General features: G+C 27.0%; 1 protein-coding gene across 2 annotated transcripts in view; it reads left to right on the forward strand.

Annotated features, from left to right (window-relative positions):
- dve (SATB1_N and homeodomain domain-containing protein dve) overlaps positions 1 to 27,105 on the forward strand; it is a 249,674-nt gene that overhangs the window by 213,962 nt on the left and 8,607 nt on the right. For both annotated transcript variants that reach the window (XM_065512326.1, XM_065512327.1), the window contains 2 exons: positions 23,384 to 23,593; positions 23,709 to 23,938. In XM_065512326.1, the coding sequence (XP_065368398.1) occupies positions 23,384 to 23,593; positions 23,709 to 23,938 (440 nt within the window). The remainder of the gene's footprint in view (positions 1 to 23,383; positions 23,594 to 23,708; positions 23,939 to 27,105) is intronic.

Genomic DNA, 27,105 nt, shown 5'->3' on the forward strand with positions numbered 1-27,105 from the left:
ATGACAAAAAATGCTTTTTATTGAGTTTTTGCAAAAATGTTAATTTTTCAAATTGAAATGAAATTTTTATTTATGAATATTTTTTAATGATATTTTACAGTTACATATATTTTTCTCCTAAAAATGACAAAATTAAAATAATTTTTCAAATTTGTTATCAGGAATCTCGCTTTTCCCCAAGATCCCAAAAAATGGGATTTTTTAGTTTTTTGGCTATAATATACACACCAGAGACGGGGTTTTTGGAACCCATTACAAAATAATTAAGAACATATTGGGCCATCTAAAATAGTTTACTATATTTAGATATCGATTATGTGATTTGGGAATTTTTGGCCTTAATTTGAAAATTTTACATAAAAAATAGGCATTTTTCGGCTGGTTCTGGTGCCTTCGGTTTGAAAACTTTTTAATTTTTTTGTCTTAAAAACTATTTGCTGTAAAGTTAGCTTTTCAAAAAGTATAAATTCCTTTTAAATCATCTTAAAAATTCTTAAGATAACTTACAAAGGAAAAAAGCTCATTTTATCCAAAAAACTAGCGTAAAATTTTTTTTAAACAAATTTTTAAATTCAAATGCATATAACTTTGTACTCAGTCATTATTTTTAAACAATTATTTCTTTATTTGTTACATACATTTATTGTTAGTCCAATAAATGAAAAACGGACAATAATCGGGAAATATTTGGACTCAATGTCATCAAAAAACTGAAGTAGGTTGGGTTAAAATGTTAAACATTTTATTTTCAAATGCGAATATCTACTAAGCTATAATTGATAGCTGGAATATTTGGACCCGATGTGATCAAAAAACAGGAGTAGAATGGGTAAAAATATTAAAAAATTAATTTTCAAATGCGAATCTCTCCTAAGCTATAACAGATAAATGATAGTAACGACGGAATTTGATCGATTTAAAAATGTAACATACCCAAGGTGTCCTTCTTTGAGGATGCCTGGCCGCGGGCCTGTTTTGCCCATGAGGTTCAAATTCAAAACTTATACTCGAAAACACTTCCATTTTACCTATGTGAAATTTCCTTCAAACGACACTAACCGTTTAGAAGTTATAGATTTATTTCCCTCTTTTTATTCTATACCCCTGTGCCAAAATTATATAAAACAATAGGAGCGCTTTTTGGCAGCCTATTTTTTATGGCTTTTATTAATGGCTTTCTCTGTAATGTCTAGAAATATTAATTGATTTTAAACAATTTTCTAAAAATTTGTCAAAGTTACCGGCCAAGGTGCTGTCAAATAATCAAAAATTCGGGAAATCAACTGGGATATTTATTTTAGATTTTCTTTTTCAAATTTATTCATTCATTTGTCGATTAGTTTCATATATAATATTAAATAATTGTATTCATTTCCCTTTGATTTGGTGGTTGTTATAAAAACATATTCACTCTTTTGTCTGTACACTAATAAATTATATATAATCCCCTTTTTAGTTGCAATTAATCCGGATTATAAAAGACCTAATGAAATATGACTGCATTATTTTATAATGCGGATTAAAAAAGGAAACCCCTAACTAAGTAGTTTCTGTTTATAAAAAATTAGTGAAAATGTATGAACAGTTTCTACAATAACTAAAGTAATTCAGAAAAAAACTAAACATTAGAAAATTAAAAAGGCAAGCAATTGAAAATTTAAATAAAATAGTTTTGAAATTTGATGCAACGCTTGACACTAATTACAAGTCTGGAATTACTAGTGATTTCTTGTAGAATTTCCCCAAAAATTTTGATTTAAATTGTCAATTTAAGATATGATTAATATCCTTTCGCTAACACTTAGAAATGTTTAGTAAAACATTAGTTTTTTGTGCATTTTCTGCACTATTGTCTAGCTCACATTATTAGTATCATACCAACACCTTCACCTGCTCTAAACTCCTTTAAACTACAGATTGTAAATTGTGAATATATCACTCAACGACAATAACAAATAAATCTATTCATCCCTATAAAATAACAAGAAAAAAATCACAAAATATCTCAATAAGTCCTAAAGAGCAGAGTTTCCGAGGACTTCACATAGAAAGTGTTTAAATGTAGAAAGAAAAAATATAAAAAAATAACAAATAACACATGCATGCATTACAGTAACAAAGACAACCTGAAATTGAAAAGGAAATCCAGGAATTCAGAAAAGATTGGCAACAAACAACAATAATAAGAGAAATAAGAAATAAAAAGTAAAATGAGTGAAAAGCTTTTAATACTGATGCTTTCATGAAGGCTAATCTCTGTGAAGTTCACTAGATTTGTTAGCATTGTTTATAATGTGGTTGGTTGCAAGATGTATATGAAGCTGTTGCTGTTGCAGAGTATTTATTGTGTTTAAAATCCCCAACAACCAGCCATCAAAGCAGACAGAGAGACAGACGGGCACAGCCAGCCAAACACACAATTACTGCACAGTGTATGATTTGTTAGTTGTTTTGTTCCAAAAAAAAACATACAAGAAAGCAAAATACGTCATATGAAAAATATCTGGCAAGCGAAATGACATTGTTGGTACATTTCACAAGTACACAAACAAAAAACAGCTTCATTGTTTTTGAACATGTACTAGAAAACATACCACATACTCTGTTAGTGTTCGAGGTTAGGCAGAAGAGTCCTTTTGAAAATAACATATTCAAATATTTTGAACTCAATTAGTTTCGATTTAATTTATTCTACTTGTAATATCATTACAACTTGTCATCCTTAAGGTAGGGTCGGTCACACATGGCAAATGTTTGCTCATAAAAGCGTAACCACTTTTTTAGCACAAATTTGTTTGACGTGTTTACTCTTACAATTGTTTTGTAAGATCAAATAGCATCAAATAAAATAAAACTATTTTTTTTGTTTTGAATCATCCAAGGTAAAACAAGTTTTTGAAATAAATAAAATAATTCAAATATATTTTATTTAGTGGTTACATCTTTTTCATCAAATATTTGTCATGTGTAACCATACCTTTAGTAATAGGAGTTTGCTTTGGAGTTCATTCCAATAAATATTCCTCACTAAGATTTGAAAATACATCGAATTAGCACCCAATATGTGCAATATTATGGTTGTGAAAACAATGCTATAGATTTCATCATTTCGATTGAAATACTATTGAAAATTTTGTGAAAATAAGCGAATTCACTTAAATATGAATAAATTCAAAAACACTCCATCGATTTTTATGATCGATATATCATTTTGTTCGTATTACATGTAACTTTGCGACAAAGTAATAAATCTGAATTATTTCTACCGTTTTTGATATTTCATGATTTTTTAAAACAAAAAAATTTGCTATTTTCAAGTAAAAAATATATTTTTTGCTTCAATTTGTTATTATCACTCCGAAACTACTGAGCCGATTGAAATGCAATATATATGTGGAAATTTGTACATAGTATGGGGAAAATCTTTTCAAAATTCAATCAATCGAAAGAAGAACATTGACTACTCTATTTAATGTATATTAAACAAAAACTAAAATTTTGTGAAATTGATCTAATTCACTTAATTGTGAATAAATTTGAAAAGAATTCATAAATTTTTTTGCTCGATATCTTATTTTGTTCCCATTACATGTGGCTTTGCAATAAAACAATAAATCTGAACAATTTCTTCCGTTTTCGATTTTTCATGATTTTTTTAAAACAAAAAAATTTTCAAGAAAATAATATATTTTTTGCTTCAATTTGTTATTATAACACCGAAACTACTGAGCCTATTTAAACGCAATATATGTATGAAAATGTGCACATAGCATGAAAATGTTTTCATTATTCAATCAATCGAAAGAAGAACATTAACTTCTCAATTTTATGTTTATCAAACAAAAAACTAAAATTTTGTGAAAATGAGCGAATTCACTTAATTGTGAATCAATTCGAAAAGAATTCATAAATTTTATTGCTTGATATCTTATTTTGTTCCGATTACATGTGGCTTTGCAATAAAGCAATAAAACTGACAATTTGTTTCCGGTTCGAATTTTTAATGATTTTTTTAAAACAAAAAATTTGCGATTTTCGCGTAAAAAATATATTTTTTACTTCAATTTGTTACTATAACTCCGAAACTAGTGAGCAGATTGAAACTCAATGTATATGTGAAAATTTGTACATAGCATGGAAAAGATGTTTTTAAAATTCAATCAATCGAAACAAGAACATTAACTACTCAATTTTATGTTTATCAAACAAAATACTAAAATATTGTGAAAATGAGCAAATTCACTTAATTGTGAATAAATTTGAAAAGAATCCATCAATTTTATTGCCCGATATCTTATTTTGTTCCCATTACATGTGGCTTTGCAATGAAGCAATAAATCTGACAATTTGTTTCCGTTTCGAATTTTTCATGATTTTTTTAAAATAAAAAATTGTCTACTTTCACTTAAAAATATATTTTTTTCTTCAATTTGTTATTATAACTCCGAAACTACTGAGCAGATTGAAACTCAATGTATATGTGAAAATTTGTACATAGCATGAGGAAAATGTTTTCAAAATTCAATCAATCGAAAGAACACTTACTACTCAATATTATGTATATCAAACAAAAAACTAAAATTTTCTGAAAATGGGCTAATTGTGAATAAATTCGAAAGGAAACCATACATTTTTATGATCGATATTTGATTTTGCTGCTATTACATGTGGCTTTATGACAAAGTAATAAATATTGACAATTTCTGCCGTTTTCGATTTTTCGTAATTTTTTTAAAACAAAAAAATTTGCTATTTTCACGTAAAAAATATATTTTTTGCTTAAATTTTTTATTATAACTCCGAAACTTCTGAGCCGATTGAAACGCAATATATAAGCGGATTAAAGTTTATGTAAATTGCAACTTTTCTAATTTTATTTTAATAACATCGGACTAACCCTCTTTGAGTTATTATGAATTATGTGGAGAAATGTTTAAAAAAATTTGGACCATATTTGTACTACTGGAATCACAATACATCAAAATTGTGTAGTGGTTTAAAAAGCTTTAACAATTTTTCGATTTTGTTGCCCTGTCTTGTCGTTATGACTGATATATCGATACCACAATGTCATAGGTTATTTGTTGCCATCGAATAAATATTGCAAATTTTAAAATGACATTGAGGATTATCCTCGTTACTTAACTAACACCACTAAATTTGTAGCACATAGCAGCAACAACAAAAATATGCTACTTTAAGCTTAATATGTCTGTTTGTTGGTGTAAATATATGTATGTGAGTCCCTTCATTGCTCTGTCTGTTTAGTTCTTGTATGATTTTCATAACAATACCACACGTTCTTCATTGTAGGGAGTTGTACTTGTATTTGCTGTATTATCCTCATTCTTTGTTTCTCTGCTTTTTTTGTGTGTGTAGTTTTATTGTTGGTTTTTACACTTTTGTTGGCTGAAAGAAGTCGGTGAAAAAAAAAATCAGGGAAAAAAAAATAACGCGTATTAAACTTAATCCGTTAGGATATGTTGTGGTTACGTTTTGAATGCTTAAATGTTTATGGGAAAATGTTTGTATCTGGCTAGAGTGTATAGAATATAAAAGGGTAAAAAATAAATATAAAGATAAAAAACAGAGGCGTTGTTAAGTAAAATTTAAAAAAAACACTTTGAATAATAAATATGACAGCTCACTATGCTGTAACTAAATAACGTAAGTGGTTGAAATTTCACATAACGATGTAGAATTATATCTAGTTTTAGTCGTTTTCAGAAATTATGACAAAAACTTAATTCTAAAATCTTAATTAAGCTCCACTTTATACACATTTTAACCCTCTAAGCAACGCCCCTGAATCGCCCCTTAAACAAAGTGGTTGTTAACTCAGCTTAGCTTACCACACTTTTATGTTCGCTAATTTGTGTATAAAACTATAGACTAAAAAAAAGTATCTACAACAACAGCTAGCTACAAACTTAAACACCGAAGTGTTTTTGTAAGGTGTAAAATAGTAACAAACACAATACAAACCAAAACCTCAGTATGGTTTTAAAGCAACAGCCAAGAATTAAATGAGAGCTACAGAACAACAAGAACAAAAAAATATATAAAACACAATACAATACAAACAACAATAACAAGCAACTAAAGTTTAACTAAAGATACAGAAAGGGTACAACCAAAAACAAAAACAAAAAAAATACATTAGAAGTTAATCCTGCTGAATTGAAATCCTGACAAAAAGAAAACAAGAAAAACCACAGAATTAAAAATTAAATAAAAAAGAAACTATACAGAATAAGAATAAGATTTAAGCAAAGTAAGATTTATTTAAATAATGATACTCGTATGTTCCAGTTTAAGTAATAAAGAAGTTATTTTTGCAGTCACAATTGAAATTAAAAATATTTTAAAAACCATTTCATATTTCTTGATATGTTTTAGCTTTGATTTTCAATAATCTCAGCTTCAATATAGGACATCTGACGTTTTTTTTAGTATCAAATATAGTATAATCTGCTCAAAAATGTTCTAAATCCCTTAACAACCGCATAAACTTTAAATATATAAGGCCTGAGTTTAATACCTCTTAAAATTAAGCAGCTCATCGTTAAGTACCTTCTTCGTCATCACCATCATCATTAAGATTGTGAACATCCACCAGTAGCTTAAACAGCTCTCATATATTTGCACACCAACCAACATGTTCCTATAAATTCTGAATTTTATTTTGAAATAATTTTTATAGCAAACAATTCCTGATAAAGCTCTGATAACCCCACAAACATTTAGTGATTTTCTTTGCAGACAATTAGATATTTTTAATAAATGTTTTAAAAAGTTTTCAGTATTTTAACCCTTAAAACAATACTATGAAATCTTAATATAAAAAGCTGTTGAAATACCTAAAGTAATTTCTTTTCAGATACAATTTTAATGTTAAAAGTAAAAGCTTTTACAGTATTTTATTATTTAAAACAGTTTTTTAAAACTTAATGTAAACAGCTCTAAATATACTTCCTTAGATGATTACAATTTTGTAGTTTCTTTTGATATATACTTTTAATTATAAAGCTTGTATAAATGTTTAAATTCTCGCCAATATAAAAGCTTTAATAATGCTTGTATTATTTAAAAGCCCACAAATGGAACTTCCTTTTTCACATATGGTAACATACAGAAGCTTTCAAAAAGCTTGCAACATAATAGTTTTTAAATGCTTTTAGTCATAGGGCAATATATTTAAAAATAAAATTAATAAATAAAAGCTTTTACAGTATTTTATTCTTTAAATATGCTTTTTAAATCTTAAGTGAAAAAGCTCTTAACTTACTTCGTTAGAAAACACACATTTTGTAATTTCTTTTGATACACATATAATAGCCTTTTGACAGCTTCTCTAAATCCTTGCCAATACAAAAGTTAAAAAGTAAAAGCTTGAATTATTTAAAAGCACTCACATAATTCTCCCTTTTTAAATTATCATAATATATAAAAGCTTTCAAATAGTTTATAATATAACAGCTTTTTAAAAGCCTTGTGTAGAATGTAAAAGCTTTTACTGCATCTTAATGCAAAAAGCTCTTAACATACTTTTTTTCATATCGTAATATATAAAAGCTTTCAAACAATTTTAGATATAACAACCTTCTAAAAGCTTTAAGTGATAAAGAAATATGGAACCGAAATCTAATTAACAAAGACCTAACGCTGATGTCAAAAATCTAAGTAATGGGAAATTATTAATAATGCATTGTGTATGTATAACCTCCATTCATGTAAATGAAAGCTTTTTAGCTTCTGCTTTTTATAAAAACAAAGTATCTACTTTATGGCTTATGTTATTTTCAACACAAAATACTGAATAGCAAAAGCTTTTATTAAGCTTGCATTATTTCAAAGCATACACAAGCACACACTTACAAAAGCTTTAAAAGATGTTGTAATATTTAAAAACTTACAAAATTCTTAGGTAAACCTTACGAGAGGTAAGGTGTTGGTATGCTGTAGTCAATAATAATATATAAGCTCTTTATACAATATTACAGTCGAATGGATATATCATTACTTCGGCCTCGGAGCTATTGTGATTTCCAAATTTAAAAATTAAAGCTACATATATATACCTTAACATATTAAAGCTTTTTTGAATTCAAAAACATTACATCCCTTTAATTATAAATAACTTTTTAAAAAACAACCACATACCTTTAGAATAAAACACAAGCTCTAAATTAGGATACAAATTCCTAAGTAATTTTTAAGATTTTAAAACAAGCTTTAAGCTTATATCCACTCAAACATTTCACTGGGTTATTTACCACAAAATATGTCAACAAAATCTCGAGACAAATACTCCGGCCATACGATTTATAAGCAAATAACACCAAGAATAAATAAATGCAAAATCAAAAAGAAAAAAAACAAGAATAATAATAATCGTTCATTGATTCATTCCATAACATAATGCTAAAAATTCTTATTTTAAATACACTCAAACGCATAATCAAACTTACACCAACTTAAGTAAGTACATACATATTTCCATAAGCAATGTGCATAGATATTTGCCGGTGTAAACAACGAGTGATGTTCGGCAATGCTTAAAAGCATTTGAGAACTAAAAGCACTTGTCTTAAAGGATCAAATTTCATCCCCATCAATAGAAAATGCAAAAATGAAATACTTCTTATAAATCGTATACCTCATGCATTCATTTATACCCCGGTATTGAGCCGTTTATTATGGCCTACTTTAGAGGTTATCATTAGTTATAAATGACGATACAAGTCATACAAAAAAAAAAAGAAAACTGTATGCAAGTATTTCTCAGTGTATATATGTTTTATATTTAAAATCCATGCTAAAGCTTTCGATTTTACTCTGTGCTGTATTGACGAAGGTTAAGTTTCATTCTATGCCGCCTTTTTTTTGTTCATAGGAACAACAGAAATCTTAACCTCCTGCATATATAGCGATTGAAAAGAAATTAAATCACCAGCTTAAGTTTTTTTTTTCTGTTCATCGTATATTTTCCACATTTTAAGGCGGAGAACGTCAATCGTGGTATCATCAATACATTTTTGCAAGTTTATTTTTTTTGTAACTGCTGGCTGTCGGGTATGAGTGACTACCAAATACAAATACTCGCTCGTACTTAATACAGCCAAAGAGCTATTAACTTGTATTAACAACTGATTCACTGTGAATGGCTGGTAGGTTGGTTGGCTTATTGGCTGGCTGCCTGCCTGCCTGGCTGGCTGATTGACTTGACTTGTCGGTATGAACATAGTATTATGATGATATTGGGTTTATATTTATTTAAATATCGCTGTTGTTTTCATATTTCATCAATTTTATCCTTCCTTCTTATTTACTGAATTAAAGTAAACAATCTCTCCCACTATTGTTGATATAAGAGAGTGTATGCTGTTGGTAAAGGAATATATTTTATAGGCAAAGAGGATTATATTAATCAAGATATTTGCTAGCAGTTTTGAATGTATGTGTGATATGCAGCTATACAAAAAGTTAATACTTTTTTCCAAAAACAAAAAGTAAAGACAGATTTTAAGGAAATTGCTTTTAAAAACTAAAATTTGTAGCAGATATTATCCAAAGCTCTTTTAATTTTAAAATACTTCGAAAAACTATTTTAATAAAGTATATTTTTTAAACAAAAAGTTTTTATTTGTTTAATACCATGTGCCTAACAACATTTTTAATTAAAATGTTTATTTTAAGATTAACAATGGTATGTAACTAAATGTAAAAGCTTGTAGATTTTAAAAATATTAACATTTATAACTAAAAGCTCTTTATTTAAAAAAAGCTTTTAATAGAAAACACTGTTTTTAATTTAAAAGCATGTTAATTTGTAAAATAATAACATTTTAAAATAAAAGCTATTTATTAAAAAAAGCTTTTACTTCATATGGGCTTGTGTCTAAGAAAGTTTATAACAAAAACATTTATTTCAACATCAACAATGGCCTAGAAATAAAAATTCAAAAGCTTTGAAATTTGATAAATAATTAATAATATCTTAAACTAAAAGCTCTTTTTTTAAAAAAGCTTTTAATAGAAAATACTGTTCGAAATTTAAAAGCTTGTAAATTTGAACAAATATTCAAGCACTTTAACATTATTTTGGAATTTGAACTGAATGAATATTTAATTATGCTTTAAACTTGAAAAAATTAATATTTTTTTCAAACAAAAAACATATGGCTTGAATTTATGTTTCCATTTTAGTGGTGAATGCTATTGAAATACCGTGTAATATAACTATAATTCAAGGCTTGAATTTCACTTGCTTTCAACTTGAATTCTAGTAAAAATGCTTATTGGGTATTCAATTTAGCCACAATAATTGAAAAATTTCAACACAAATTTTAGTCCCTTGGCAACTTGAACTATTTAACTGTATTTTTATTTTAAATCTTTTGTGAACACAAAATTATAATTAAACTACTTGACTTTTGAGTGAAATTTTTTGGACAAAAATCCTGAAAAAAATTTCTTTGTATTTTTTGTTTGGCAAATTACAATGTATGTTGAAGAGCTCTTTAAAAAGTACTACTACAAAAATATTAACTTGTATAAGTCAGTATGTATATATTGTTTATTGACATTTTAATCTCTTTTTTTTTTGTTGCTGCTTTTTTACCACTACTATTAAAAATAAAAACAAACAATGGTATTGGTTTTTATATATTTACTTTTTTTGCTGTTAAACCCATATCCTTAAATCAACTCTAAATGCATTTTTATGCAGATGTCAAATATACAGAGACAAAAGAAACCCAAAGGGATAAAAACTAAGTGGTAGAAGGAAGGACAGGCAAGAAAGAAAGGGGTCATACATATGTCTCTAACAAATCTTATTGTGGCTTTTAATACAGTAATGCTCTCTACCACTGCCACAAACTACAATGAACAGTCAAGCTTTAAGTCAAACACACTCTCTTTTACAAAACATACACACATGCAAGTGTGATTTTGAATTCATGCAATCAAGGACTCTTGATGTGTTTTTTATTTGATTTGAAAATCATTTATATAATTTCATTTGTATGATTCTGATTTCTGAGTGCATGTGAGTGAGTTGTTTTTTTTTTCTATAAAAATTATCCTTAATACAAAAACAAACTTAATCCCTTGGTTTTTATTTTATTTTTTTCTTATTTTACTTTTAAGCTTTTAAGCATATTTAACCCTTAAATAAAGCAACAAGAAAACATGTTGAGGTTTTTTCTATTTAAATATGAATTTTTAAAGAACTTACTTTTATCGTAGTAGCATGCATAAGAGATTTCAGTTGAATTGCAATTTCAATTGTTATGTGAAAATGGTTTTAGGTTTTTATCTTAAACGAGTACTTATTGACTGAAATCTAAAACTGTGCTGTTTTGTGTGTCTTCCTAAATAATATTTATTATTTCTTGTTTTTGGGATTATTTTTAGTGTTTATTGTTAGCTTTGGTATTTTGAAAACTAGTACAAATTATTTATATTTGTAATGGGTCTAGTCAACACAGAAATTATGTTGTACATTTAAGCATTTACGCTTGAAATATAACTACAGTATAAAGAAAAGTAAAAATATTGCAAATTATGTCAATATTTAGTATGTAAAAACCATTATATTGGTATTTATAGAATTTTTTTAATTAAAGCTTTTTTAAACCGTTTTCAAAATAAGCTTTTAAACTGTGGCAAACATTATTATAAAAACAAGTAGGCGAGCTCTATTCGGCTGTCATTAATCTTATATATCATCCACCAATAAACTTCAAAATAAAAATTTTAATTAATTTAAGTTTTTTTAAATTTCGAAAAATTAATTTTTTTTTTTCAAAATTGGTTTTTAATTTTTTTTTAACTTTTACTTTAAAAAATTTTTTTAAATTTAAAAAAAAAAAAATTTAAATTTTTTTGAAGAAAAAAAATTCGGGTTAAAAAATATTTGTCCCGAGTTTGACCCATTAGTAGGTCCAACTTACTATGACATTATATACTTTGTTGCAATGAACTTTGAAATATATATAATTAGATATCCATATTGTCTACATTAATGACTTAGTAATCCAGATATAGATCCAAAATAGGCAAAAAATCGAGGTTGTTCTGATTTTTTATCCCAGCCATTGGACCGATTTTAAATAACAACCGAACCGCGTCTATAGCGGATATATTGATCTATAAATCATGTATGTAACTTATTTGGGGGCTACGGAGAGTTGATTTCAACATGCAGACGGACAGCAGGACAGACGATTAAGAATAAAAATATAGAAATTACTATCGCCGTTGACGGCTACTACCACTTATCATTTGCACGTGTTATTGAACGCTATATCCGTCCGTTGTGGGTTGGCAAAATAAGCTAAATAAATGACATATGATTTCCTTTCTAAAACCATCGTTCTAATTCGTAAAGAAACTTGTTGTTCCACTTTTGTGGCCCACTATTTGGTTACTAGTAAATACCAATAAATAGCCAGCATATTAAGTACAAAGCTTTAATTTCTTTTAAGATGGTTACACTTGTTGTTATTGTTCTCTTATACTTTCTTCTTTATTTTCTTTAACAAGAAAATCCATTAAATATGATTAAATACGAAAAAATATGCATAAAAATTTGTAGGTAGCCAATATACAATGTAGATTTGTTTGTAACTGAAAACGCTAAAAACAATAGTAGTAAAATAAAATAAATATTAAATAGGATTAAAACTAATAACCAATGTTTTAAGACGAGGTCACCCACAACTATATTCAATATAAAACCCATAAGAAAAACAACACCTCCAGTGGTTTTAAACCAACACTATTGTTTAAAAAAATAAGCAAAGACTTAAGCAGTTCTTAATTTTTTTTTCTAAATAATGAGCAGTTCCATTTAAGCATAGTTTTGAAATTTTTGTGAATACATCTTTGTTTTAGTTTTAAAATTTTTTTTAAACAAAATTAACATAATACCAATATGTAAAATTGTCAAACATTAACAATAAGCCTAAACTAACTTTCAAATAAAACTTGTATGTATCTTTTTCTCTTAATTTACAATTAAGTCCTAATCATCTTCATCAGCAACAAATACATATGTGTTTGTTACAGTCCTTTTTTCTTTAACATAATGTTACACATTTAAAAGATTTTGTTTATAAAATCCTGACTCTAAAAATGTGTCTTAACATACAGTATTTAAATTGTCTTAAGGTTTTATTTATAAAGTCTTAAGGAATTAAATAAATAAATATTTAATACATGATTTGAAAAAAAAAATAAGTACATAGATGGACATAGTTTTAAATGTAGATAGATAACTACACACAAATTCTAAACTCTGCTGTCAAATACCTAACTCAGTTGTAAAAAATCGATGTGAAGAAAGTATTATTAAATAAAACTATGCGAAATTAAAAACATCAGTCGTATGTGTGATTATTTTGAGTAATTTAATTGTTTGAATTTTTTTCTACTTTTCGCTCTATGTTTTAACATAGAACATTTATTAAATGCTTTTTGTTTACTCTATAATATTCAATAACTAAGTGAGAATAAATAACAGATATGTGCCCTTCAATATGACATATAAGTTATTAAAAACAAAAACCGCGTTCAAAAGATACGCCATCTATTGTAAATACCGTATTTTTAAATCTATTTTTAACTTCCCCTCCAATTTTGTTTTCTAAAAATTTTAAAATGCGGATATTGGTCTTTAAACAACATTTCTTAAATTTTAATTTTAAATTATAAATAGTATGAATAAATTTTATAATTCAAACGTTGATTTTTTTAATAAACAAAAAATTTAAAAATTTCTATGTACAACTTCCCCTTAAATTTTGTTTTCTAAGAATTTTGAAAATAAAGATCAGGGTGTCTAAACAGCATTTCTTAAATTTTTATTGTGAATTATGAATAATATAAATAAATATTAAAATTCAAACATTATATTTTTTACATAAATTGAAATTTTTAAATATCGATTTTTAACTTCCCCTCCAATTTTGTTTTCTAAAAATTTTTAAAATTTAGATATTGGTCTTTAAACAACATTTCTTAAATTTGGATTCTAAATTATAAATAATATGAATAAATATTATAATTCAAACATAGATTTTTTTAATAAATTAAAAATTAAAAAATTTCTATGTACAACTTCCCCTCAAATTTTGTTTTCTAAAAATTTTGAAAATAAACATCATGGTTTCTAAACCACATTTCTTCAATTTTGATTATGAATTATGAATAGTATAAATAAATACAAAATTTCAAACATTATATTTTTTACATAAACTGAAATTTTGAAATTTCGATTTTTAACTTCCCTTCTAATTTTGTTTTCTAAACATTTTTAAAATACAGATATTGGTTTTTAAACAACATTCCTTTAATTTGGATTCTAAATTATAAATAATATGAATAAATATTATAATTCAAACATTAATTTTTTTAATCAACTAAGAATTTTAAAATTTGTATGTACAACTTCCCCTCAAATTTTGTTTTCTAAAAATTTTGAAAATGAAGATCTTGGTTTCTAAGCAATATTTCTTAAATTTTTATTGTGAATTATGAATGGTATAAATAAATACTATAATTTAAAAGTATATTTTTAACATAAATTTAAATCTCGAAATACCGATTTTTAACTTCCCTCCAATTTTGTTTTCTAAACATTTTTATAATACAGATAACCCTTTCCAAAAAGTACCAAATAGTTTTTTATTATAGTTAAGATGAAATTTTACAGCTGATTTAGTTATGCGTTTAATAAGACATTTGTTAGCTATACATCCTAGTAAATAAATTTGTATCCTAACATTAGATTGTACTTATTACAACAATACTGAGTATACAAATATATGTATTTATAGACTGGTTTCTAACCGAAAACTACATGTGTTCATATTAGTTAGTACATGAAATATATTTGTGTAACTCTGGTTTGTTGGTAAGAAAATAACCAACTATCTATCTAACTAACTAGTTTAAGAACTAACCAACTAATATATAATAATAAGCCAAGCCAAATACACATTTACATTAGAAGACATTTACACATAAGTTCTTCGGCTTGTTAGTCTGTCAGTAGTTTATGTAACAAGTTACTTAAGAAAAGTAAATAAGCAAAATAAATAAGTAGCTTAAAATATGTGTTGTTTCTCAAATGTATTATAAACATTTTACAATTATCATACATTGTTTCTTGTTTTTGTATGTACAAATTCATATTTGGAAAAAAACAAACCTAACAATCGTAAGAAGAAAATATTATTAAGATTAAATATTATAATATTTACGATACAATTTAGCAATTTTAAGTTGGTATTAACTATTGGATGTTACTTGAGGAATTATTAACTTCAATTGGATTATAAGAATAGCTACTTAAAATATTTGGAGAAAAAAGAATTAATAAATTAAATAAGATAAATTAAATTTAAAAATAATGTAGGTTGTCCCTTAATTTGCACTTGACATATGCAACCTCTAAACGTTAAACAATTTTGCTCAAATTCTCTGCAGTTAAAATTAATCTGAATCTAAAAATAGTCAAATTTTAATTGCATAAAAATTATACAAAAATGTATTTTTTCTAGATGGCAAGACACCGTCCGACTACTAAGCAAAATAAAGTCAAAGTAAAAACCGAACATTTCAAAATAATATACTTTCATTCACAAAAATCTATCCATATTTTACAAGTTTAACGCTCTGTATTTAATTTTCTAAAGCCCATGTCCTCATTCATACATTAATTTGCAATCGAACCAGTACTGTAGACTACCCAAATTTATTACTACTTGTTTTCGATCGACCTCACTGTGTGGCGGACAAAAATTTTAGAACTTTTGATCATCAAAAATCCGAAAACTACTAAAGAAGCCCCAACCTATTTTATATAGCTTTCTACTTGTTCTTAGCTATTTTCAGTACTTTTGATTTCTTTTATACAAACTTATAGAAAATAAATTTAAATTTAATGTTTTAAAGTTTAAGCTGTTTACTTATTGCCAAATAAAAAATTTTCAACAAATTAAGTCATTTCTTTAAGTATTTTTTGTTACTTTTGAAGCAATTTTAGCATTTTAATTTTTAAGTTTTAATACTTTTTTTTTAATATTCTTTTCATTTTACAGCTTTAAATTAATAATTGTTTTTAATTTATAATTGATGTAGAATTTTTTTTATTACTTGTATAGCTTAAGGACTAGTTTTAGTTTTCTTTTACAAAAAACACAGCAACAAAAATTACCATAAACTATACATAAACACACTTACACATATGATCAACAAAAAAAGGCAGAAGGAAAAAAAAACTTATTTAATATCCTTAAAATTTTCTTTCTTTTAAGCTGCTCAAGCATAAAATACCTTAATAACCCTGATTGCAAGTTTCTTAAGAACATATAAGATGTATTTAAATTTCTTTATGTTTGTTGTTTCTATAGCTCCCAAACTCCTCTCCGGTCAAGTTAACACACAAAATGACCAATTGTCCTGCCAATGGTGGTAACAGGGGTAAAAAAAGCCAACAACCCCTTTTGTGTGTTTGTAAAAGCATAAGAGATTTTTTTATTGTTTTATACTTGACCAGGCTATTTTAGCTATAATCTTATGCTCCAATTAAAAAGGTTAGTTTGTTGGAATCTCTATATATGTATTAGGGTAGCACCGTTTCTAAAAATTTTGAAAACGAAGATTATGGTTTATAAACGACATTGCTTTAATTTCAATTGTGAATTATGAATAGTATAAATAAATACTATAGTTTAAACATTATATTTTTTACATAAATAGAAATTTTGAAATTTCGATTTTTAACTTCCCCTCTAATTTTGTTTTCTATAAAATTTTAAAATACAGATATTAGTCTTTAAACAACATTTTTTAATTTGGATTATAAATTATAAACAGTATGAATAAATACTATAACTCAAACATTTGATTTTTTAAATAAACTAAAAATTTAAAAATTTCTATGTACAACTTCCCCTCCAATTTTGTTTTCAAAAAAATTGAAAATGAAGATTATTATTTCTAAACAACATTTCTTAAATTTTGATTGTGAATTATGACTAGTATAAATAAATACTATAATTCAAACATTATATTTTTGCCGTAAATTTAAAATTGGAAATTTAAATTTTTAACTTCCCCTCAAATTTTGTTTTCTAAAATTTCTTAAAATACAAATATTGGTCTTTAAACAACATTTCTTAGATGTGGATTACAAATTATAAACAGTATGAATAAATACTATAATTTTTTAAATAAACTAAAATTTTTAAAAATGTCTATGTACAACTTCCCCTCAAATTTATTTTTTTTAAAAATTACAAAAATTTGCCTTTCAAAGCCCTTTCATATGATATGGATAATTCGTATGTTTCCTTTGCGAGAAATATGATAAAAGCATAAAACCATCAAAAAGGACCTTATTATCCTCGGTAACAGCTCACCAAATGTTGAATTCAGGACAAATAATTTTTGGAACGTTTTCTTAGAATTAATTAAGCTTTTCTTTTTGTTAGGAATATCCATTACTCTCTTTTGGGGCCACACTAATATAAATGTTTATTACTGGCATGATTCTTAGATTTGAAGCAAAGTGAGTAATTGGGAAAGTGTGTATGTATATTCTTAGGGGTTCTTGTTGTTTAACAAGAATCCTTAAGTAAAATAAGTTTTTAAAACAACAATAATAAAGTTCTTAAGATTTTTTTTGTGTTGTGTAAAATGTTTGTCTTATAGTTTGCTTTTTACACACACATTAGTTCCCACATATAAATTCACTAACCTGAATATACATATAGTGCTGAAATCCTTAAGGCCTTAAAAATACACAAATGAAAACCAGTTTTCTTTTTATACTCTTGTCAATTTTCCGTATTATGGTTTTTAGGTAATTATGAACATTTCTTTTAATATGATTTTAAATTGTTTATTGTTTATTCAATCATTCTAATCTATAACTGGGCACTCACACACGCTCCCACTCATACATTCACACACACATTCACTTATTGGCCATCTTAAATAAATCATTTCTATAAATTATTATGGTTATTAAGTTGTTATATTTTTAGTTTATTTATTCATTTATTTATTCATTTAGCAAATAAAGTGCCAGCAACTTTATTAGTTTATATTCACTAACAGCTTAAGGGTTGAAATATTGTAGTTTGTTAGATATTTCCTTATCTGTGAGTGACCACTAATAGATTATTAAAATTCATCTTCAAGAAACTTAAAAATTTTGTAAATAAAAATCAACAAAAAAATTACAATACTTAAGTGGAATTAAATTATTTAATGGAAAATACAAAAATTTATAAATATTTTCAGGTATTATAACAATAGCTCAATAAATATTTAAATAATTACAAATAAAACAAAACTTTAATTGAAAAAAAACTAAATTCTGGCAAATAGATTTTTTAAGATACAATTTTAAGAATAATTTTAATAAAAAAAAATTATCTTTAAGAATATTTTTTTATTGAAAATATATTTAATATCCTTTAATTCTTTAAAATAGTATTGCTGATTTAAAAGTTCAATAGTTTAAAATTTAACATCATCCTCTATAAGTATGTTCCTATTGTTGCATTTACACAATCCTTAATGTATGCTACAATTTCCTACAATGCTGTAAACCATTTAATAAAAGCTTTTCTCACACATTCTCACGAACACACAAAATATGCATAGTTGCGCTAATAAGCTTAACTCCGGTAATAATATTTATTAATTATTCCAATTATAAATCGCTCTTTAGCAATATTGTACTTCTTTTTTTACTCAAACTCCTTTCCGCTGTCCCAGCAAAATGCATTCCTTGGCATTCCCTGGCCCACAGCTTAAACTATTGTTTGAAGTAAACTGATTTTGAAAGGGAAACACAAAAATGGAAAACGTGTTAATAATATTCCTTTTTTAAAGAGAATATTTTTGAAACTGAATTTAATTTTTGAGTAACACATTTCTTCAATTTTGATTGTGAATTATGATTAGTATAAATAAATACTATAATTTAAACATTTGATTTTTTACATAAATTGCAATTTTTAACTTCCCCTCTAATTTTGTTTTCTAAAAATTTTGAAAATACCGATATTGGTCTTTAAACTAGATTTCGTAAATTTGGGTTATACATTTGATTAAACATTTGATTTTTTTAATAAAATAAAAATTTAAAAATTTCTAATATAACTTCCCCTCAAATTTTGATTTCTAACAATTTTGAAAATGAAGATCATGGCTTTTTAACAAGATTCCTTCAATTTTGATTGTGAATTATGAATAGTATAAATAAAGACTATAATTCAAACATTATATTTTTTTACATAAATTGAAATTTTGAAATTTCGATTTTTAACTTCCCCTCTAATTTTGTTTTTTAAAAATTTTTAAAATACAGATATTGGTCTTTAAACTATATTTCTTAAATTTTGATTTTAAATTATAAACAGTATGAACAAATACTATAATTCACACATTTGATTTTTTAAATAAACTAAAAATTAAAAAATTTTAATGTACAACTTCCCCTCAAATTTTGTTTTCTAAAAATTTTGAAAATGAAGATCATGGTTTTTTAACAAGATTTCTTCAATTTTGATTGTGAATTATGATTAGTATAAATAAATAATATAATTCAAAGATTATATTTTTTACATAAATTGAAATTTTGAAATTTCGATTTTTAACTTCCCCTCTGTTTAAACATTTTTAAAATACAGACATTGGTCTTTATACAGCATTTCTTAAATTATTATAAATTATATTGATTTTTTTAAATAAAATAATATTTTATAATTTGTATAAAATTCTAAAACGCCATAGGAAAAGTGGACTTAACACTTCTACCCTGTAAACTACTGGCATAAGAATAACTAGTAGGTATAAATAATTGTGTGTATGTGTGGGAACATGAGGTGTTCCAAAAATCCATTAAACTAATAAGATTTTCTCTCCACATTAGTGGTAATACTGATTTTCCCAAAAAAAAAAAACAATCACTATAAGCACTAGACCTTCCATTTTCATTTCCAGCTATATACTATTTGCCACTCAAACCCAAAAACAAACAAAAAAAATATGCATTTTAGCTTTAATCTTTTTATTTTTTTTCGGTTGGGAGAGGCCGCCAAAATCATTTGTATAATTTTGTTGTTATTGTTTGTATTGGTCTTATTGTAGTTGCTGTTATATTGAATCATAATTTTTGTTGGCCATAATGCAAAAATACACACAAACACAAAAATTATAAATTTTTTTCCAAATCCGCTTTTGTTTTAACCTCAAATCATGTTGATGATTATTTTGATGTTGTTTTTTCGCGGTTCGATTTGGGTGGCAGCAGCACATATAAGATAATTGTTATAATGAGTTTATTGTTAATGGCTTTTAACATGGAGGAGGTTCTAAAAACAAACTAAGAAATAAGTATTAGTAAAATTTTAAACTGCTAACAAATTTTAACTTGAATATAACAAGTAGAAATTTGTTGAGGACATCTCCGCAAATATTTCTAGATTGATGCATAATAGAGTCCGTAGATAACCCATATAAAGTTGATTTAGATTTCATTAGCAATCGCCTGTCCAGTATCTCTTTGGTTTACTTACGAAATCTTATTAATTTATTTTTAAGATTACATTAATTCGTCATATTTTTAACCAGCTCTGTAATTAAAATCTCTTCATATTGTATGAAAAACATTTAAATTAATAGCATTACAATTTTATTTAATATTTGTTTATTGTATTATACAAAATATTTATAACCTCATTCTATAAATCGAAACGTTTTGAAATTTTCATAAAGAATATTTTTGAAATGTAAATTGTTTCCCTAATAGTTATTTCAATATGTTTATTTTACAAAATGAGTCACTTAATGTATTATTTAATATGTATAGTAGTAGCCTTTCAGTTATTGTCGCGTTATACCAACTCATCAACAAAATATTAAAAACGGAATTTAAGGAAAATATTAAACATTTATTATTGTAATAATTTAATTTCATTATAACTGTATTACGAACACAATACAAAATAGTGCACACTGATTTCAACTGCTTTTATTTTGGAAATAATTTTTGAAAGCTGTAAAAGTATTTATTGTTTTGGTATAACTAGAGTTCATAAAGATTTTTTTTTAATATTTTTTTTTATTTATCTGCAAAATTCTTAAAAAAGTATCATGGTAAATAGCAGTAATGTGGATATTTCTATGAAAAAACAAGTAACAGACCTATATTCGAATGCATTCGAGTCTGCGTTAAGAGTCTCCTCCGGGGTGTAACAAAATCTGGCTTCGCTCAGAAAAGATTTCTTTCATTGCAGAAAGGTTTTATAATATTTTAGAAAGCCGATTTTCATTTTGCACCAGATTAAGAAATCGTTGCAACCTGATAAAGGCCGACGATGTAAAAAGAATCTTTTCTGAGCGAAGCCGGATTTTGATACACCCCAGAGGAGAAAACCTTTGCGTCCGGCCGAAGGCCGGCAATGCAAAAATCTTTTCTGAGCGAAGCTAGTTTTTGATACACCCCAGAGGAGAAAACCTTAGCGACCAGCCGAAGGCGTGCAATGCAAAAAACTTTTCTGAGTGAAGCCAGTTTTGATATTTATGGGTTCTGCTTTTGCAAAGTAGAACCCAAGGAAAATGAAATAACTCCCAATACAGTGAAATAACTCCTAATTCCTAAAATAAAATGAAATAAAACCCAACAAAAATTTCATTGGGAGTTATTGCATTATGAAATAACTCCCAACAATTTGTGGGCGGATTTTCTCGATTTTAAATAGCAACCGAGCCGGAAGAATTCCCGATATATTGATGTATGAATCATGTATTTAAGTTATTTGGGAGCTACGGAAAGTTGATTTCAACATACAAATGGACAGTCGGACAGAAGGGCATGGCTTTCTATAACACTTTGTGAGGTCGTAAATGAAAAATGTAGAAATTACAAACAGAATGACAAACTTATATAAGCTAATAAGATTTCCACTCATGGTGAAGGGTATAAAAACGAAATTTTTGAAACACATTGTCCCCGAATTTGGAATAGTTTAACAGCTAATTGATCAAAATGGTTCAAATTAAGCGCTTCCTATGCTTTGCTGTGTGGCTTGCTTCCGAAATTTCCAAATTTCCATGACTCTGGCGAATAAATCAGGCCGCTGTGTTTTGTGGCTTTTTCGCGTTCAAATCGAACGATATCACCTCCACGTGAGATGATCATTCCCACAAATCGATCGTGCAGAATGTTCAATATGGCATGAGCAGTGTGGCATGTAGCGCCGTCATGTTGCAACAACATGTCGTTGGTGTCCATATCATCCAATTCATGCCAAAAGATGTTGGTAATGGCCAACGTCATTCTTAAAGAAATATGAACCAATGATTCCCGTGAAAAGTAAAGGATCTTTAAACACATGACCAATTTTCAATAATTTGAACCACCATCTTGTTCATCAAACACTTAGATTTTTTTATAGAAATCACATGTTAAATAATAATAATAATTTTCCCCGAATTCCGACTAATTTGATAACATTTATCTGAATTATTCAGAATTATTTCCGCAAATACAACATCTTGAAACCACTGTAAATGCAGCTAGTGTGAGAAATAACAAACGCATCTACAAACATATGAACATTTCATTCTCTATGCATATTTGATTCATAATGCCACAGATACATGCAACTTTAATCCTTTACTACTACATATAACTGCACAGCAGCTTCAGTAGAAATACAAAAAAAAAGCGTATTAAAAATACGCACAATTTGGGAGGTTTTGTAAATAAAATATTTCACTTAAAATCATGGCAGATTTTTATTTTATTTTTTTTTTAAATTAAATGCGTAGCAATAATTAACTTTATATTTGACAATATGTTTTAAAACGTTTTAAATCATCATATTTCGATATTTTTTTTACTGAATAATGTTTTTGCACAGATATACGTTAATAATTCCGTTTGTTACATAAATGTATTTAAATTATTATTTTATGGGTAAATTTACTTAAAAATTCAAATGTTAATGTAATTATAACGTTTTGTAAGACAGAGAAGGTATTTTAAAACAAACTACTTATATTGAATATGCAGTTACAAGAAGTTCTTTAATTTCTGTGAATTGAGAATGACAATTCTGTATTTAAGTGTAAAATTTTTACTTCTTTGTTACAATTTATAAAGAGTTCAAAGAAAATTCTTCAACGTAATGTTGTTACTCAATGAAAATGACTACGAATTGATATTAATTTTAAAAAATACACAAATTATGCAGTCATCTATGAGATACATTAGACCATAGACCTAAAATTTCATGTTCCTATTAAAATAATCTTACTAATGATTTTTATTTCTTTAAATTTCTTTCAGCAAAATCCTTACCATTGCATTGTGTGGTGGAATCTGTTCACTCGCTGCAAGCCTCCCTAACCATAGACCAACGTAGTCCCTGGAAACGAAGACCAAATGTTGAAACGGATAGTTATGTGATTATAGCAGCTGCTACACCCTGGTCAGAAATAGTACAAACTGCTTTACAAAGATTGGGTTATTCCCAGGAAACGTCATCGACAGCAAGAGGTAAAATCAAATATTTTTAATTTAATCTTTTAGCACAAACATTCAGTATTTCCCTTATTATCTTTTTATGGCAACAAAATCCTTTAAATTTAAAACTTTCTTCTCTCTTCTCCAGGTTCTCTCATCATCAAAAACTGGAAACCCATACCGCTAGAAAACATATCCGATAATCCTGTCGTTCCCGTATGTGATATTATAGGAGAACTAACATCTGTTGTCACATTACGTATTGTTATATTGCGCTGTAAACCTTCACCGTTTGGTGAAATAAAAGATAAACTTTTAAAGTTGCTCGTACTGCAGTCACATGCTGTTCTCAGATCTACTGGTTGCCCTTTAGATGAGGTAAGTCTTCTGCTCTAACAAAATTTCTTATACATAATCTATGCAAAAAGTTTAAGATTCCCAAAATAGCAAAAACAAAAAAAAACACTAATTAAAATCTTATAAATTATGCTTTTTGTTTTAAACATAACAAAAAATGCGTACATACATATAAAATCAAAACGAATGAAAGAATAAAACATTTTCGATAAACCTCTTAAAATTAAAATCCGCCCTCATCACTTGCTCTTTTTGCCATGTATGAGTGCGAGAGACTTTTTAATAGTTTTCTGTTGTTTTTGAAGAAAAAAGTTACTTTTTTTTTGTAATATTTTGTCTTTTGTTAAATATTTATAATCCTTAAATGTCTTTTTTGTAATGAATTTTAATACTTTAGAACATGAGAAAAGCTACAATAGTCGTATGAGTGTGTCTACACATACTCCTGCTTTGTAGCTTATTTTTACAGTTTTTTTGTCTTAACTGGGAGTTTTTTTTTTAAGTTGGAAATATCCAACTTGTTGTTGAGCATATTATAATAGTTTTCTTTTGTTTTAAGATAAAATCGTAGTTATTTATTAGAATTTTTAATGATGTCTTTAATATTTATTTTAAGTTAAAATATATGTCTACTACACATTTACTTCTTAATTTTATTTTATGAAATTAATTATCATTTATGATGACAATAGTCAGAATTAGAATTGAATAATGGAGGAATATGGATAAAAACTTCAAGCTTTCCAACAAAACCAGAAATTGGAAAAAATAATCAGTGCTTTTTTATAGCTGATTCAAATTTTAAATAAAACAAGTTCGAGTTCGTTAGGATAGCTAGAGGAAAATATTTTTCCAGAAAGCTTTAAATTTTCCAAAAATCTGTTTGACACTTGACAGTTCAGAGTTAGTTAAGTTGAGCTTTACTCGAGACTAAAACGCGATTTTATTGTTGAACAGTATTTCAAATAAAACCAACCAAATAAAACTAAAACCATCCTAAGACCATTTTTAACTTGATGGCTTTGTTAGTTGTCAAAACTGCCGCATTTGGGGTTTCAAAAAACTACATCTGACTGTTTAAAACAAACTTGGCGCTATTTGGTGCGAATATTAATCTAAAGGCATCATTCTTCAAAATATCTCAATCAGTGAAAGTTATTGGTGATGGATATTCAGCATAAAATGCAACAAAGCCCGTGAAACTATTCAATTACTGCAGCATACTTTTCCTGACCGTATACTCTCTCCATTCGGTGATCAGAATTGCTCTCGTAGATCGTGTGATATAACACCATTGGATTTCTTTTTTATGGAGTTCTTTGAAGTCAAACGCTTGGCATACAAGCCAACAATCGCAAGTGTATTGAAGGAGGAAACATTTATGCAAATTGTGTTAGAAAATTTCGAAAAGAGAGTGCATGGAGGAAATAAAAGCCTCGAAACAAATTTTTATTGTTTTCAGAAAAAAATTTCATCGGATTAAATTCCGTATCTTTTCTACATGTCAAATACATCGACGCACAGTGGCGCCTGTAGAACAAGTGAGCTTGCAAAAATTTCATGTGCCCCTTAAAAAATATTGAATAAACCAATTTTACAGTAAACTGACCAACGATTTCTAATGTCGAATCTTATTAGTATCAGATTTTTGGTTCAGAAGATATACCCCTTAAAAGTTGACTGATTTTCAGTTTTCAAAAAACAGACCATTTTTATGTAATTTAATAAACTTTCAAATGCAGTATCTCGAAAACTATGTTATTTTATTATCTATCAAATGCATTTTTAATTTTTTGATTATCTCGTTTTGTTCAAAAGTTATTTTTAGTATGGAAAAATTCCAAACATGTATGGAACACAACTTCAGCTCTCTCGTCTGGCTTTGCATCCTCTCAAACCAATTATTACTGTTCTGGATATATCCAACAAATAGCTCGGACAATATTATTCTTAAGCAACTGGTTCGGCTTTGGATTATCCACACAGCATCAATCTTTAACGGCGGTTGGTTAACTTGGTTGTGATAGCTCATAACATGATGTTTAAAATCTTTGGCGCTCACTGCTGAACGACTTCATAGATAGAGTCTAAAGAGCAAAATTTCTTTTCACAAACTGTTAGAACCCAAAGAGAAGTGAATGTTTTTTCTCCATCTTAGCAATCCAGCAGTTAATCATGTAACGAATGTATCACTTATAGACAGTAATTGTCTAAGTAATTGTAATTTGAAATGTATGTATATGGTTACTTTATACATTCCATGTAATCTATTGTGAAGCCAATATTCACTTAACTGACTCTAAGTAACCTAGAGTGTAGTCACTTTAAACGTTTTGTGAGTAATTACAAACTGTACAAAAGTACAAAATTGTTTCATACAAATTGTGTTGATATAATTCTAATATGGTTTATTTTCATTTTGCTTAAGTACACTAACATCCCAAGTAACCTAGCATGAAGTCAATTGTCTCCTTAGTGTCTCTTAGTAATCTAGAGAGTAGTCACTTTAAACCCATGGTAGGCGTTCATATTGTTCAGGTTACGATGATTTTCGTCAAACAACCCGAATGTGAACAAAAGAGCGTAAAAATACACACAATTCATTCAGTTTCTTGATGTTGTTGTGGATATTTTATTTTTTACCCAAAAGAGCACACAAATTAAATGCCTCTTTTTGCCTACCAATGCTTTAAACGCTTATTTTTATACTGCACTTTAGAAAGTAGTTATTTTACCCACTAGTAGCAATCTATTAGGGTATTGTTGTAGAAAGGTTTGTTTACAAGCAATAGGTTATTAGACTGTCTATGATGTGTCTTTTTAACTGACTATTTGGGGTTCTAGCTACCGCTTGCACACGTACAGGTTAAATTAACTAGTTGTATAGCAGATCAAGTAACCAGTTAGGTAACTACAAAGGTAACTGAATTTAAGTAACCGGTATGTGAAACCAATGCGTTGAATACTGTTTCATTGTAATCCAAAATGGTCATCTAAGCAGGGGTCATGCTTAGGACATGAACTTAGCTAGTTCTGTAACTATATGTCACCCTAAATAATAGGTAAAATCACTAGTTAGGGACAGTTTTCTAGAAATACTGGGAAGACACTCAATATTTACCCTCATGCTTTTTTATAATTTCCCTATACATTTTATGCTAAATCCCCCTTTAAATAATCTTTGAATT

This window comes from Calliphora vicina, chromosome 5, assembly GCF_958450345.1.
Source record: "Calliphora vicina chromosome 5, idCalVici1.1, whole genome shotgun sequence".
Classification (NCBI taxonomy): domain Eukaryota; kingdom Metazoa; phylum Arthropoda; class Insecta; order Diptera; family Calliphoridae; genus Calliphora; species Calliphora vicina.